The sequence below is a fragment of the Daucus carota genome, chromosome 6 (assembly GCF_001625215.2).
Source record: "Daucus carota subsp. sativus chromosome 6, DH1 v3.0, whole genome shotgun sequence".
NCBI classification, from domain to species: Eukaryota; Viridiplantae; Streptophyta; class Magnoliopsida; order Apiales; family Apiaceae; genus Daucus; species Daucus carota.
The window spans coordinates 20,620,575-20,637,788 of record NC_030386.2 but is presented as its reverse complement, the minus strand read 5'-3'; the positions used below and the strand labels follow the sequence as shown (position 1 = coordinate 20,637,788).

Sequence of the window (17,214 nt, the reverse complement as noted above, 5' to 3'; positions counted from 1 at the left end):
AACTAAAAATCTAACCCACGTGTTTTGGAAAGAATGCTCATTCCACTTCAATATCATGCTTCCCCACAATCTTCATCATTGAAAATTTAGACTCACTCGTATTTATTCATTATTTTCTACCATTCCTCTTTCTCCATAAAACTTATTTATAATTTTCATCTCATTCTCCTCCGTTCCATTCCATCTAAGTGAACACAACTTTATAGTCTACGTGGTAATGATAACTCTTATTTGAATACTGATGAAAATATTAACATTTAATGTTGTAATTGACTAAAAAAAAGATAAGATTCATACTCTGGTACAAAATAATGGAATGAATGATTAGCTTGAGATAATCTGTAATGTAATGATGTATTTAATATATTTAGATTAAACTGGTGACCAACTTGATATTTTTCCCAAATCTATTTACTTCATTGTTAATATTTGGTTTTATTGTTATGGATGTTTCAATGAGTTTAGGCATAATAAATTTTAGAACGGTAAATTTAATCTTGGGTCTGAATCCTACGCTGCTAATTAGTGTATAAATAAATCTTATGTAGTTTGTTTATGAGCAAAAGCTGATGAGATGAAGTTCTAACTTGAGTCATGTGTGTATTTTAGATATCAGATTAAATCATCCTCATCTATAATAATTTGTACCCAGCCTATAACTCATCTGAATAGATTTTTTCCAAAAAATAATCCATCCAAGCACCATGCAGAGCACATGAATGATATGAAGAAAAAGGAAGATTTAAATTCACTATGTGTATAGTATAAAGTATACACGTGTATCTAGTCTATACATAATACAATATTGAAACTCTTAAATTGTTAATATAAATATAAAAACTTGATGTTATACTACTTACTGTTAATGGAGCTCATTAATCTTGAACCAACAATCCTAGAAGGTGTTTATGGAATTCTAAGCCTACTTGTGTTTATGGATTGCTAACCCAGTTTCGAGTTATCAGAAGAGTTGGTTTTGCGCCTTTTTAGTTTATATTTAGTTTTTTTTTTGTCTAGTCAGGTTAATGTAATAAACCGACCAAATCTTCATATACATCATACATACTACTTATTCATGAAAGCTCACTACCATCATTTTAACCACCCTCATTATAAGAATGATTTATGATCTCACTTTCATTTTATATATTTTATCAAAATGATAAAAATATTCTGGTGTAAATGGTATTAAAGACAATAGGTTTATAAATCATCCCTAAATTGGTGAGTGATTTTTTTTTTTTGATAAATTTGGTAGCTAATAATAAAGATTTATGTCACTTGTGGCGGAACTTTCTTGATGAATGTTTGCTTTTAAAAATGGAAGAAACGGAATATAGACTTTGCTAAAAGACCCTCTATTTATCTCAAGTATCAATAATCAATATATTTATATAAAGGAGAAGCGAGGGGCGTGTATGTGGCGCCTCTCACATCGCTCCATTCTATTTTTCTAATTTTTTGGAATTTTTTGATGAAAAATATCAAAAATTATAACTACCTTTTTAAGTTTCGGGTATATTAGAAGCAAGTTTCAGAAGCTGATTTTGTTTCAAATTATTTATGGAATATAGTAGCTTTAAAGTTATAATCTGATTTTGTTTCAGATAATATACTTATATAAAGGAGAAGCGAGGGGCGTGTATGTGGCGCCTCTCACATCGCTCCATTCTATTTTTCTAATTTTTTGGAATTTTTGGATGAAAAATATCAAAAATTATAACTACCTTTTTAAGTTTCGGGTATATTAGAAGCAAGTTTCAGAAGCTGATTTTGTTTCAAATTATTTATGGAATATAGTAGCTTTAAAGTTATAATCTGATTTTGTTTCAGATTATTTAATTATGGGAAAGACAAATTATTTATGAAATATAGTAGCTTGAAAATTTTAATCTGATTTTGTTTGAGATTATTTAATTATGGGAAAGAGTAGCACACAAGTCACTCTGCACCTATAAATACTCCCATAGATTGTAGGGTTTGGATCATCTAAACACAACATCTTCTCTCTTAATACCACAACCCTAACTCTCTCTGATGATATGATAGTTTTTTGCTCGATTTCTAACTCGGAGGTGCCGTTCTTCTGCAACGATAAGTGAAAGCTATTTATACGGTATTACAAAAATAAAGGTTGTTGCAAGCAAATGTAGTTATAGACTGCTATATTGGAGTCGACAAATCCAAACACGACAAAAGAATATAGTCTTGACATGATATTGATGGTTGATATCAATAAATTAACTATTAGTTATGTATGTTTGTTGGTTATTCTTTTATAATATTTGTTTTGTTCATCGGACATGTTTGTTGTTGTTAATTTTTATATGATCGGACATGTTTGTTGTTGTTAATTTTTATATGATTTACTTTGTATACAGGAAAAAATTATCCATGCATTATCTGTTTGCTCCATTCAAGCAACTTTTAAATAAAGATTCTTTATACAATATTAAAAAATAAAGGTTGTTACAAGCAAGGGTAGTTATAGACCGCTATCTCACAGATTTAAGTTAGATGTATTTTTGCACAATTAATCCAAAAAAAATTGGAGGAAGGTAACAATGTAAAAAAAATAAAATTAAGATTCGTCATGCTTTAAATTATTAATTACGTGTATAAAATTATTTTCATTTTTCACCATGAATTATAGTCCAATTTTGCAATTTCATATATTTGTATTGGTATTACATCAAGATTTTTATAATATAAATTTATTTTATCCTAATAATATTAATTTTGAAACATTAATATACTTTTTATAGACAACCACAAAATTATTTTATTCTACAAATATTAAAATTGAATCATTAATATAAATTTTATATGCCGCCGCAACGCGCGGTTTCTCAACTAGTTTTGTTATAAAGAAGAGAGGTGTTAATTTTTACATTTTTGAACATTAAATATGCAACTAAAAGAGAGAGCCAAATATTAAAGTTTTGTCTCAAGATTAAAGAGAATATTAATTTCAAATTATCAAGTTGCAATATTATTCAATTATAATAAAATTAACCATATAGGAGTTGATAAGACTTGAGAGTTAAAAAAATCTTTCATAATTTCATAGATAAATTGTTGGCATTGCACCAAACAGTATCTATTACACAGCTCTCAACCAAAACTACATCTAGCAGGGATACAAGGAATGCACAATAAAAGGCAAGATACCCTGGCTTGAAGAGCAAGGGAACTCGAATATAGCTGATGACTGAATACTTATGTCACTTTTCTATGCCCTCCAAACGCCCAAATCTGTGATTGCAAAAGAGTTGCACACTGTGTATTAGAATCTATATTTTAAAATCATCTTATATTGAAGAATATCACACATATAGCATATGTGATCATAATCTAAAAAAAATTTGCCAGGCTACCAATAGAAAATTAATTACAAACGTAGTATAATTGAAGGTAATGATCTCAATAAACCCTTCAAAGGTTCATGCAATGAAGTCCCAACTACTCATATTAGTCTAGTTTCTAGGGGATTACGAGCTAAATTGAAGGATCCTCTGTACATAATATATAAATTCATATAACTTATCTTTCACTCTTGATAACCATTGTTTTGCATCATCAACGTTAGGTTTGGTTCTACCGCAGGTGTTAAAAATTCAACTGTAGTATTCCAGTGCAGAGACTACTGGTAAACATAGAACATTTCAATATGTTGCATGAGCCTAATAATTGAACCTGCTCACAAGCTCGTTCAGTTGTTCACATACATATAAGCAAGCTTACAGGCTCTATTAAGCGAAGTTTAAACATGTTCAGTGTTAGCTCATCAGTGAATTGAGTTGCTCGGCTAACCTACAAATGAACCAAATTGAACCAAACTTTTATTGAGCTCATGCCGTACCACATGAGTGGCTGGGGTTATTAACAGCCTTACAGTGGCGGATCTAGCCTGAAAGGCTAGTGGGGGCACTTATATTATTCAAATATGATAATATTATATGGACTAATAACCAAGCCTATTAGAATTCATATAATTTATGCATTAACATTTTCATCGCTCATATGTTTGTGGCAAAATATTACAAGTTATAAATTTCAATAAAATGTTGTGCAAGTAAAAAAACCTATCAAAAACTAGAAAATAATTAACATTTTAAAAGCTATTGTAATATAGGTTCCCAAAAATATAGTTTATTATATTTTTTAAAATATATATTATACAAATAAACAGAGGTGTATAAATAATTGCCTCAGTCATTTATAATTTCTATTCATCTTCATACATTATTTTATTTGACATATCACTCAAAAACAATTAAACGTTGTAATTCACAGATAGTAAAAGGATAATGTATCGATATACACTAGGACTTGGAATTTATACCTGAAGAAAAAGTAAATGAAAAATCACTGAAGAAATTATAAACTGTGCACTCTCTTAACTCCCACTCTGGTCAGCAGACAGCAAATACATAGGAGTACAAATATGTAGGCAACAAAAACTAGAAAATCTAGTGGGATCTTGCGACTCCACGCGCCACACTGGCTGTAAGGTAGTTTTTTTGGACTTTTTTTCAATTGTACTCTATTGGATAAAATTCAATATTATCCTCACAACATGTAACTCCAAAAACTTTTCATTTCTTTACTTCTGATAATTTATATGTTATACATTATCTGTTTGACAGGCAAACTGAAATAACCAAATAGAAGATAACTCAGTTTCAATATAAACTTCTACTTGTAACTTTGTACGATAAAAGCCAAGCAAGCCTCTAGACACACACACACACACACACACTTCTAATCCTAAGATTCAAGCCAAGCAAGACATTTGACTAACCTTAAGGTTTGAGTCCCAACTTCCCGTACACAAAGCACTCCCATCAGCTGACAAGCCCAAACAGCTGATCCGACCCTCATGCGAGTTTTGGAGAGAGCCCAAGTTCAAAACCACCTGCAATACAAAAATGAATAAGAATTTAGCCCACCAGAATTATCGTAAAATAAAGACGTGACTACACACACAAACATGAATATTCAAAATAATAATTAAAAAGAAAAAAGAAAAAGGAACAGTAGTAAGAAGGTGGAGGCAGCGATTCAAAATCAACCAACAGCATTCTGTTTTGATTTCACATAGTTCAATTCTAATCCAGCTACCATATATTTAATAATAACTTCTCTGAATAGACTTTATCTATTCTAAGAGTGGAAGACAGACGGAACAAACAGAAAGAATATGCACAAGGATACCAAACTAACCTTATACAATCCAAATAATAACCCTACGAAGATAAGTATATACCTGCGCCAACAAAGTATCCCATACATAACAATCGCCATTGGCATAACCAGCAAAGAGAAGTCGGCCTGATATGGAAAACGCAATTGACTTCACTGGTGCAAAATCAGTATCGGAATTTGGCTGATTATATACTTGGAGTTGGTGACCCGTTCTAATGTCAAATAATCTGCAAGTTCCATCCTCTGAACCAGTTCCAAATCGGTTGCCATCTGGAAAGTACTTTACAGAATTAACATCGCCCTGATGACCGTGAAATGTACGGACTGCTCGACTTGCAACACGAGTATCCCACAGACGTGCAGTTGCATCACAAGAACCAGAGACGAACATTCTTGAGTTTGACCCATTAATAGAAACGCTGAGGAAAATAAAACATTATTAAGAAAGAGAAAAATTTAGATGTGTCAGACAGAGTTGCGACGCATTTATAGAATACATTTATACTTTTAAAAGAGCTATCATTTTATAAGCGATCTAACTACGTGGACCATAAACTACACTTCTGTAACATGACACAAGAGGTTAAGCAGGTATAATGCATTATGGCCTTTATTACTAAAAAGAGGTTAGCCCTAGTGGACTCTGCATTAATCTTCACAGACGAGCCTTGACTATTGAACAACTTTCTCTTCAACAACTAAGCCGAAACCTTCCACTAGATTAAACAGTGAGTTATGCATGAAACTGTTACAGATGTCAATATCTGACCTTTTCTCACAGTAACGTCAGCAATATATTACCAACAATAAGATACAATCTTTATGTACTTATCGCATACAAATCTCTTTATGTACTAAACCAACACCATACAAACATCCTTGAACTTGTCGCATGTGAACCTCTTTACGGTATACTTATGGTTTAGGAAACCAAGATACGATCATTTATTCTCTATATTATTTATTGCTAATTGGTTTCGCACATTTTTTATTTTAATAATCAAATTGACTTTATTTCAGTCTCAAATTTGCAGTAATTTTTTCAAATAAAAACAATTGAGGTTGGTAGTGCCTTTTAGATAACTTGATTTATTCAGATTTGACAAGCTAGATAGATTTTTAATAGTCACAATGAGTGAAGAAAGTCCACTAGAAGACATTTCCTTCCACACTACACATTACGTATAATATTATGAGCAAAAGAAGGGTGTTCCTGTCAATGTACAAAAAATGGAAAAACCAGAGTTAAAAGCTGTAGCTAGCACAATAGAATACAGATAACACACCTTAGTACATCAGCAGTGTGCCCGGATTGAAATTCACCACCAAAAACTGAAGTCCTGAGGCCCGTAGTAATGTCCCATAAAATACATGTATGATCACCTGAACTTGTTATAAGGTGAGTATCTTCATCTGGAACATACTGACATGAAGATACATATCCCTTATGACCACTTAGCATTCTTGATACAGGCACATTTCCATCCTTGTCCATGGAAGAATTTAGGTTAAAAATGGAGCAAATGCTATCAAGGCCACCACATGCAACAGATTGTCCACTAGGAGAGAAAGCACACGTCATGACCCACGGACAGGGCAACTTAATGGCATGAGTTTTCTGGCTGGTGAGGGCGTTCCAAACTATCAACCTCCCATCTTGAGATGCACTGACAATACGATTTTTTTCAGGCGTCCAGTCTAGTGAGTACACCTGAACAATTGTTAATTTTTAAAAGTTGTTCCTTGCATAAATTCAAACCTTATTGATCTCTCTAAGGCCATGTTTGTTTGAGAGGATTATAATTCCCTGATTATTACCTTATTCATCTCAAATATAAATGATTATAATCTCATATATTTATATCTCAATCTTTTTTTAGTTCATTTTCATAGGATTATAATCCCTTGGGAGAGAAAGCATTATAATACACAGAAATGAATTAAAAAGGTGATTGCAACACAATCTGATAAGATTATAATCCTTGAAATTTAAAGAAATTAATGTAGTGGTCCGAGGATAATTTCAAACAAACATGGCGTAAAGGATAAACTGCATGGAGTTTAAATTTAATAAAAAGTTGTTGACTAGAAAATATAGTATAAACATTAATGCTCCATTTGGTTGTAAAGAAATAAAATTAGGTAGAGCTCAAACAAATTTGTACCATATACATATATATATATATATATATATATATATATATATATATATATATATATAGGGTTGCACTCCACACAGAACACTTTAAAAAAAGAACAACACAGAACACTATCAAAACGCTATCATAACACTTTTTCTTTCATAAAAAATGATTTGTTATGATTATAATTACATTGTTAAGCACTAACTAAACTTAATATAGGAAATCTAACATCCAAATCTATCCAAATTATCCAAAACAGAATCTAGAATAGAATCATGTATATATTCTTTACATGATTAATATCACATAGAATCATGTTATTTTTTAATCCATAATTGTTGTTAAACATGCTAGATACTATTATCATTCATAATAAATGGTTAATTAGCTTAAAGTTAGAATTTAATTCAAGTTTTAGATGAGATTCTATGTTCGATTCCAAAGTGTTCTTCTTTGTTCTTCTTTTAAGGGTGTTCTGTTTTGAGCAATGCCATATATATATATATATATATATATATATATATATATATATATAGGGTTGCACTCCACACAGAACACTTTAAAAAAAGAACAACACAGAACACTATCATAACACTTTTTCTTTTCATAAAAAATGATTTGTTATGATTATAATAACATAGTTAAGCACTAACTAAACTTAATATATGAAATCTAACATCCAAATCTATCCAAATTATTAATATGAAATATTATAGAATCCAGAACAGAATCCATAATAGAATCATGTATATATTCTTTCCATGATTAATATCACATGGAATCATGTTATTTTTAATCCATATTTGTTGTTAAACATGTGAGATACTATTATTATTCATAATAAATGGTTAATTAGCTTAAAGTTAGAATTTAATTCAAGTTTTAGATGAGATTCTATGTTCGATTCCAAAGTGTTCTTCTTTGTTCTTCTTTTAAGGGTGTTCTGTTTTGAGCAATGCCCTATATATATATATATATATATATATATATATATATATATATATATAGGGTTGCACTCCACACAGAACACTTTAAAAAAAGAACAACACAGAACACTGTCATAACACTTCATTTTTCACAAATAATTATTTGTTAAAGTTATAATTACATAGCTAAACACTAATTAAACTTAATATATTAAATCTAACATCCAAACTCATCCAAATTATTGATATGAAATATTATAGAATCCAGAACAGAATCCAGAATCGAATCCAGAATAGAATCATATAAATATATTTTTTGCATGATTATTTTACATAGAATCATGTTATTTTTAATAAATATTTATTATTAAACATGGTAGATACTATTATCATTCATAATAAAACGTTATTCAGCTTTAAATTTGAATGTAATTCAAGTTTTAGATGAGATTCTATATTTGATTCTAAAATGTTCTGTGTTGTTCTTTTTTTAACAGTGTTCTGTTTTGAGCAATGACCTATATATATATATATATAGGCAAGTGCTCAAATACAAACTCCTTAGTGTACAAACGTACAAACAATCACTAAATGATTGAACAAAATCACTAAATCTATCAGGGGGTGTGATGGAGAGATAAGGGGAGGGGAGCACTTACGGGGCGACATAACCGAGTGCTGGTGCAGCGCGGCCGGCGGCAGCCGCGACATCGGTGCGAGGGCAGTGCTAGAAACACGATTGAGACAGAGAGACACGATTGAGGGAGATGAGAAAAGCAGTGGTGAATATGTGTGTGTATAGCACAGGTCGGTGAGCGAACAACCAGAGAGAGCCGCTGGTGGTGATGGTGGTGGGTGGTGAGAGAAAGAGGCGCTGGGCAGTGGTGGTTGGTGGAGAGAGAGAGGCGCAGTGGTGGTTGGTGGTGGTGGGTGGGGTGGTGGTGATGGATGTATGTATGTATTTGTTATATTAAAATCTGCTAATCACTAAATATTATTGCCATAATCACTGGTTTGTACGTTTGTACAGTAAGGAGTTTGTACTGGAGTAAGACCCTATATATATATATATATATATATATATATATATATATATATAGGCCATTGCTCAAAACAGAACACTCTTAAAAAAAGAACAACACAGAACACTTTAGAATCAAATGTAGAATCTCATCAAAAACTTGAATTAAATTCAAATTTTAAGGTGATTAACGTTTTATTATGAATAAAAACAGTATCCACCATGTTTAACAATAAATATAAATTAAAAATAACATGATTCTATGTAAAATAATCGTGAAAAAGATATATCTACATGATTCTATTCTGGATTCTGTTCTTGATTCTATTCTGGATTCTATAATATTTCATAGTAATAATTTGGATGAGTTTGGGGTGTTAGATTTCATATATAAAGTTTAATTGGTGTTTAACCATGTAATTATAATCTTAACAAATCATTTTTTATAAAAAATGAAGTGTTATGATAGTGTTCTTTGTTGTTCTTTTTTTAAAGTGTTCTTTCTGGAGTGCAATCCTATGTATATATATATATGTATGTATGTATGTATAAAATTTCCATTCATTCTTACATTCCACTAGTAAACTTAAAAACTGAACTCGCTCCTACCAAATTTAGGGATGAAATAACATTCCTACGATCCCTGTTCATTTTAATCAGAAACTCCATTATACAACATCGATACAATTAATCAATGCCTTGTCACAAACACATGAAAGCATAACAATGAAATACATAACACAACTTCTACATTTCCATTTACGATTACAATAGTGCCTACACGAATTCACAACCCAAATCATACACGCAACAAAGAAATTATTACCTAAACACATAAACTTCACGGATGAAATGATAAGAATTACAACCTAAACTACATGTATAAATATAAACATAAACACACAACTAAAATCAAAGACACATATACGACTACGAATACGAGACATAACCGAAAAGGAGCAACAACCTTTCCAGAGTGGCCTTGCAGAGTCCTGCAACAAACCAGATCCGTCGGCGTAAAAGTAACAGGAACCTTGTTCTGAGCCCTAGCATATCCTGCCACTGCAAAATCAAACAAACAGAGATGAATTGTAATCAAACACAAGTTCATAAACAAATTGCTGAGTAGAAATTAACGAACCATCAGTGTCGAGCAGGAGCAATCGCTTCTGATTCAATTGTTGACGGAGTGAATTAACAGTTTGTGTAGCTGCTGTGTGGCGTTCTTTCAGCTCCGAGACGGACATTATTATTGTTGTTGTGATGTGTTTATGTATGTGTACAAGTTTTGAAGATCATCACAGACTTGGATTGAAGAATTGCTGGAAGGAGATGGAGAGGACTTGGAGTTTAGTGTGGAGAAAAAGGAGGTGATGACGTGTCTGTTGACATTAATTTATTCAGACAGTTGTTGGAACAATTCTTTTTATCTTCATCAACCAACTTATTTTTCCTTTTCATATTTGATAAGTGGTATTTTCTGAAAATTCCGATTGTTTATTAATTATTCGGTTAAATTTTGATCAGCTTTAGTTAATTTTCAGTTAATTCTTATGTCGTAATTTTATCAGCACTTTTTATGATATTGATTAATTATATATTAAAAAAATCATTTGATATCCTCTAGAAATAGAAGTAAAGACAATGATGTTTATTATTCAGCAAGTGGAAGGGGATGATTCAAAGTCGCAGGGGATTAGATATAAATCGCGGCAAACAGTGGTTAGCCAATTAAATCAGTTGGGTTGATTAATCTTCACGCTGCTTTACTCGTAATAGAAGTCTTAAAATACTAACACCTGTAAAGAAAAATCTCTGAATCTTCGACGGTAATAACCAAAAGAACCCATAAATTTTGTCATAGAAATTACAACAATATTAAAGCAAAATCAACTTATAGATTACTTAAACAAATTACAATTTTAATGCAGCAATGGCTTCAGGTCTAAAATCAATTCGCAGACTCAACACTCTCCTCACCTCAGCTGGTGTTAATCTCCAAGTCATAGGTCCTGAATTCTCGCCCCAGAAATCCAGAATCTCAGATACCTTCTCCAAGTTCAAGATAGTGGCCATTTGAGTGAGGCGAGCAAATTTATCTCTGACAGTTCTTTGAGTCATGCCATTGAAATGACTAACCAAAGCTCTAGCATCTCTGTCGAGTTGAAGACCTCCCAGCTGACTGAATCGTTTTTGCATCATAATAACTTCAAGCCTTTTAACAATAAAGTCGATGACAAGATGAACAAATAAATCATAATTGTTGGCAGTCATCAGAGGTTGGAGCCATGCAATGTTGGTCTCAACATCATGAAGAAGACTCTGCACCCATGGATCGTTTACTTCATTGTCTGCATACTCAGCCTCAGATAGCTCATAACTGATTGTTCCCACACTATCTAGCACTGGACGGATTCTAGGTGTCACAGATGCAACAAGCTGCTCCATTTTGTCATTCAAGGCCTTCTTAAAACTGTTGCTCATCTCGCCCAATTCGGATAAACAGGATTTTACTCTCTCTCTATCAGCTGGTGCAGAGAAAACCTAATAACAACATTTGTTTCAGTTAACCGAAATGCCATTTATCTCAGGTAACATGAAAGCTTGAATTATCACATATCATACATATATGTGTGTGTGTGTGTGTGGGTGGGTGGGTGGGTGGGTGGGTGGGTGGGTGGGGGGGGGGGGGGGGTATGAAACAAATTCATCGGTATATAACAACCACACAGTACCCAGTCAAATATTTCATGGTTACTTAGCAAAAAAAAAACAAATATTTCCTGATTTTAACTAATTGAGAAAGACCACCAACTAAATCCTTCTGTTTACAAAATCCACTAAATCAAGTGAAACCTACAACACAATATTACAAGGGAGATGGTCCACGACAAGTGATCGTTAACAACAATCTATACGTGGTTTTTTATCGCAGAAAAAAAAAACGCGGATAGTTTGCTACAACAATCAATTGCCAAAGACCCAGACCCATAATATAATTTATAAACAAACATGTTGCACTGCTTCTAAGTTAAGACTGATGCAATTAATAAGCACACACCTACTACAGTAAAACTATTTTTTTTCTTTTTGAAGATTGATTAATGAAGAACAAGGAGTTCTCTGCATCTTACAATCTTCAGTCACGGCAGCAAGTTGAGAAACAAACTAACTCATTGTAACAAACTCTTGCTCACTCCATATAGGCTGTCTATTAGCTACAATTTATTTCGATCTGAAACATTCCATGCAATTGGCACACATGACCAACGGATGGTTCGTGACAGATGGCTCGGTTAACAGGAATCAAAATCATAATTCTGCATGCCAGTGTTAGGCTGAGTAATTTAGTTGAATGCAATAAGAACTTCATTAGCATCACTTAGGCATATCATTTTCTACATAATCCTTATGATTTTCAAATCAATGTAATCCTCGTCTGTCCTCATTCTCATATATTCTATTCCAAATTTTGATTCCCATTTTTGATCGATAATCCAAACAACCTCATACAATTTAACCCTATCATATATTGTTTTTAAATATGTAAAAATCTAAATGTCTAACGCATGTGAAATATAATAAGAATCAGCTTAGCTTGAGCAGATCGAGCATAAGTGCATTCTACTCTCTAACCTAGAAATTTATGAATATGGTCACAAGAATAGATAGAATGACATCATAGTTAGCAGTTGAGGCATCAAAAAGTCACCGAGAGACGTCAAATAATCGCATATAAAACATTTCATGCAGCACGTGTATCAGAGAAAAGCACAAGTCTTATGGCCATTTACCTGATTAATTAAAGCCTTTCTTTTTGCAGTTTTGAAAGGAATTCTAAAACTTAAATGCAGTATACTAAGACCCAATGCATCTTCGTGTAAAAAAAATAGCATGTAATTTAAATGACAGTGTGCCACACACCTCTAAACATTGCTCTTCAATCTCATGTCGAAGTTTGAGGGCATATTCGCTGCTGACATCCAAGTTATTAAGTGAAGTAGCAACCTCTGTCCCAATCTTATGCACACCAACACCACCTAAGAATAGTTTCCCACCAAGGTAAGGCTCTCCAATTTTTTGCTGCAAAGCTTCTTTATACTCGTTGCCCAACAAACTCACTGCATTACTGAGGACAGGGATAACAGAATTCATATTTGAAGTGGATATTGACCTACGACAACAACTCTGAAGAACGTAGAACACATCGTCTACCATCGACGTTGTGAGACTGTCAAGCACATGCTCATCAATTTTGATAGCCTTTCTAACATTCTCCACCATGAAGAACCCCTCGAGAATAACATAATAACCAGTGATATCTTGAGCAACTTTACTAAAATTACCACTTCTGAAAGTCTTGGTAGCTCGAGGACCCAGCTCAGGGTCAACAGAGCTCAAGCCTCTAATTTTTGAAATCATGTACTCAGTGTAATCCTCGCCCAATTGTGTAAGTGTGAGGATCTCTTCCAGAAACATTTCAATCTCCCTAGGGTCCGGACCCTCGACTCCTCCAACAGGTAGCAGATCACTTTTATAAGAATTAATTTGAGAAGTTAATCTAGCTAGCTTTCTATATTCCATATACTTTTTAAGAATGAGAGAACCTCTAGAATCGCATTCTTCCTGAAGCTCAATTATAGCATACACAATACCATCTTCTCCGCATAAACTCCTGAGAATCTCATCATTTTCTTCAATTGCCAAAACAATATCCTTAAACAGATTAGTCAAGCAAGCAACAAAATTAACAACAGGCGGGGGCGTCTGACTGATTTGTTGTTCCATAAGCTGGAGCAATTGCTCAAACTCAAGTCTCGATCTCATAGAAATAACTTTCTTGAGATAAGAAACATAATCTTGCAATCCTTCGTGTTCTAGACCTAAAGGCGAAAACAGCTTAATAAACCGGAGAATAACCGGATGGTCCCGCTGATCAATAGCAGCCGACAATCTCTTCCTAATAATAGTTTGTAACTGTTTCTTAGCAGCAAGTAACTGATCTCTCTGATCAGAACCCCCTGGATCCTTATACTTATCATCAATCTGAAGAAAAGTCTGCACAAACTGCGCAGCGGACTCGAAATCTTCCGAAACTAAAGCCTTTCTAACACCATCAAGACAATTAGCACGCTCAACAATAGCATCAATACGGAGTAAAGTGTGATTAACACGAGACTGAGCGAGATCGAGTTCACGGACCTTACCGCTAACCTGATCAGCCAAAACGCAAGTAGACCGCACATTTGAGAGCATGAGATGCGAGTCGGATTTGACGAAATCGAGAACATCGGAGGATTTGTGAAGAAGCGAGAGGTGCTTATCGAGATCTGAGCGGTGCGAGAGGATGTTGTCGAGATCGAGATCCAGAGCGCGCTGATAGGCGATGCATTCGTGGAGGAGACGCGTCATTGCTCCCACGTCTGTTAGCTTGCGCACCTCTTCCACGGCTTCTCTGTTCCCGAATTTCACGCTTGATGATTCGTCTTCTTGTTCTGATTCCAATTGGCCGTTGTTGTTGGGCTTGGATGACGGCGACGCCATCTCCATCTCTCTCTCACCTATACACACACTCTGATTTATGTAAACACACACAATACAGAGCAATTAGGATTCATTTATCTGCGAGTGAACCACACCGGAACTCTCTTCTTCCTCAAATCGATATCTCGTGTGCTGGTTTTGTATATTTTTCTTTTTACCTTAATTAAGTATAAATTTAATAAACATATTCAAAAAAATCTTCTGATAAAGTTTTTTGAAGAAAAATCTTCTAATAAAGTTTTTTGAAGAAAAATCTTCTAATAAAGTTAAGTATAAAATTTGTTTCTTATTGTATGTACTTAGTCAAATTAAAAAAAATAATACAATTGTTAATTTGAAGATATTAAATTTAGGTAATTAGATTTTCGATATTATACCTACAGTTTACCCTCCTCAGACACTATATGCACCGAGGAGGTTTGGTTTGATTTTTGTACTACTATGCTACATATTCTTGTAATTTTATTTAAAATAATATTTTCCTCATAATTTATTTTGAAATTTTATATGATATTTATTACGTAAGAAGATATAATTAGAAATATCAGTTCATTAATTTTATCAGTGACTAAAATTTTGAAATTTTATATGATATTGATTATGTAAGAAGATATGATTAGAAATATCAGTTCATAAATTTTATCAAATACTAAAATTTAAAGTTCATAAACTTTCATAATTTAAAAGTTAAATTTTAATTAATTAGAGCATCTCCAATAGTCTCCTAATATGCTCCTAAATATAATATAAAAAATATGACTTTTAGTAATGTAGTGTAATTTTAAGAGTGACAACTCCAACAATGCTCTCTATATCTTATCAATATTGTAAATTTTATTCATATCTAAACCCACTATGTCAAAGATTCAAATTCATGTAGCGGAGGGAATGGATTTTTTATTATTAAAAACAAGTTAAGAGCTACTACATGGCTCCTAAAATAGAGGAGAGAGAAGAGGCTCTTAAGCTTTTTAAGAGCCTCTTGGAACTCAATTTTTGATCATGTTCTTTATATCTTGATTTAGGATGTACTCACGCATCCGCTCAAAGTTATTATGACTTATACATATCAAAAAAATGCTACTAACCTGTTTCAAAAAAAAAAAAAATGCTACTAACCTAAAGCAACATAATATTGAAATTTTGACCATTTACTTATTAAATATTAATCAAACAACACTAAATCGGTATATTAGTAATTGTATTTTCTACTATAATTGTATCTTAAGGAAAAATTAGTTGAGTATTTTAGTTTTTTGTCTACTCCTGACAAATGCACTTTAGTAAATTGATTTTATGTGTATATGTGTTGTAGTCAAATATGGAAACTTGTATTCAAAGGATATTCTTTAAGAGAAACATTTTAAAAACTCTTTTGAAAAGAGAAATAGGACAAGTATTTTGGGACAAATTTTTTCCTCCAAAAAGACATGTAAAAGAGAACGGAAAAAATATATTATTTAAATATTTGTGAACAAATTTATAGTGTGTAATTAGATGATGTATCATTCAGAATGAACAAAATCGTATTCATGTTTCACCATGATGATCATATATTTATGTCAACGTCAATGTTGACAATATAATATACTTTTTTGGCATATTTAAATTTGGAATATTTATAAATATACCAACTTTTTACAAATTATTTATAAAAATAATGTCAAGTTGATTTTCTTAAAACTACAATTTTTTTCCAAATTATTTACAAAAATACAACTTACAACTTCCGCAACTTCATTTGCAACATCAGTTTACAACTTACAACTTCCGCAACTTCATTTGCAACATCAGTTTGCAATGGTTGCAAATGAAGTCGCATAAGTTGCTAATGAAATTTCTAATTTGCAACTGTTGCAAATGGCTTTACAAACGAGATTGCGGAATTTTCAAGTTGTATTTGTTGCAAATTAATTTCTCATTTGCCACTATTAGCAACTATCGCAAAATGTTGTTGCATTTGAGGTTGTAAATTGTATTTTTGTAAATAATCTATAAAAAAAAATGATATTTTTAAAATATTGAAAGTTTGCAAAGATATTTTTATAAAAAATTTTAAGAGGTCAGGTGGTTATGAAAAAAGCCCATTAAATTTTTACCTCTGTCATTATTGAGCTTCTCACACACATATTTGGTTAGTTGTTATCACTAAATATGTCATGATATTTAAGGGATTGTTTGAGTGAGTTTAAGCGATTCTCGTTTAAAGTTAAAAAAAATGAAACAAAAGTTAGAAGCAAGTTAAGACTATATTTAGTTACTAGTTATTATTCAAATCGTTACAGTATTACGGGGCCGTTTGAGTGAGTTTAATCTAAGTGTTTTTTGTTTGAGTAAGTTGAAACTTATAAGTGATCAAAGTGTTCGAGAA

General features: G+C 32.3%; 2 protein-coding genes across 2 annotated transcripts; both read right to left on the bottom strand.

Annotated features, from left to right (window-relative positions):
• Window positions 1–3,043: 3,043 nt before the first annotated feature.
• Window positions 3,044–10,756, bottom strand: LOC108226038 (guanine nucleotide-binding protein subunit beta-1). Its single transcript, XM_064080004.1, has 6 exons — window positions 10,441–10,756; window positions 10,267–10,361; window positions 6,495–6,919; window positions 5,270–5,627; window positions 4,805–4,918; window positions 3,044–3,255 (listed from the first exon to the last, which is right to left on the bottom strand). The coding sequence occupies exons 1-6, from the start codon at window positions 10,544–10,546 to the stop codon at window positions 3,220–3,222; spliced, it is 1,134 nt and encodes a 377-aa protein (XP_063936074.1). The 5' UTR covers window positions 10,547–10,756; the 3' UTR covers window positions 3,044–3,219.
• Window positions 10,757–11,101: 345 nt separating this feature from the next.
• Window positions 11,102–14,995, bottom strand: LOC108192334 (conserved oligomeric Golgi complex subunit 4). Its single transcript, XM_017373343.2, has 2 exons — window positions 13,224–14,995; window positions 11,102–11,843 (listed from the first exon to the last, which is right to left on the bottom strand). Exons 1-2 carry the CDS (start codon window positions 14,847–14,849, stop codon window positions 11,214–11,216), a joined length of 2,256 nt encoding a protein of 751 aa, XP_017228832.1. The 5' UTR covers window positions 14,850–14,995; the 3' UTR covers window positions 11,102–11,213.
• Window positions 14,996–17,214: the final 2,219 nt, after the last annotated feature.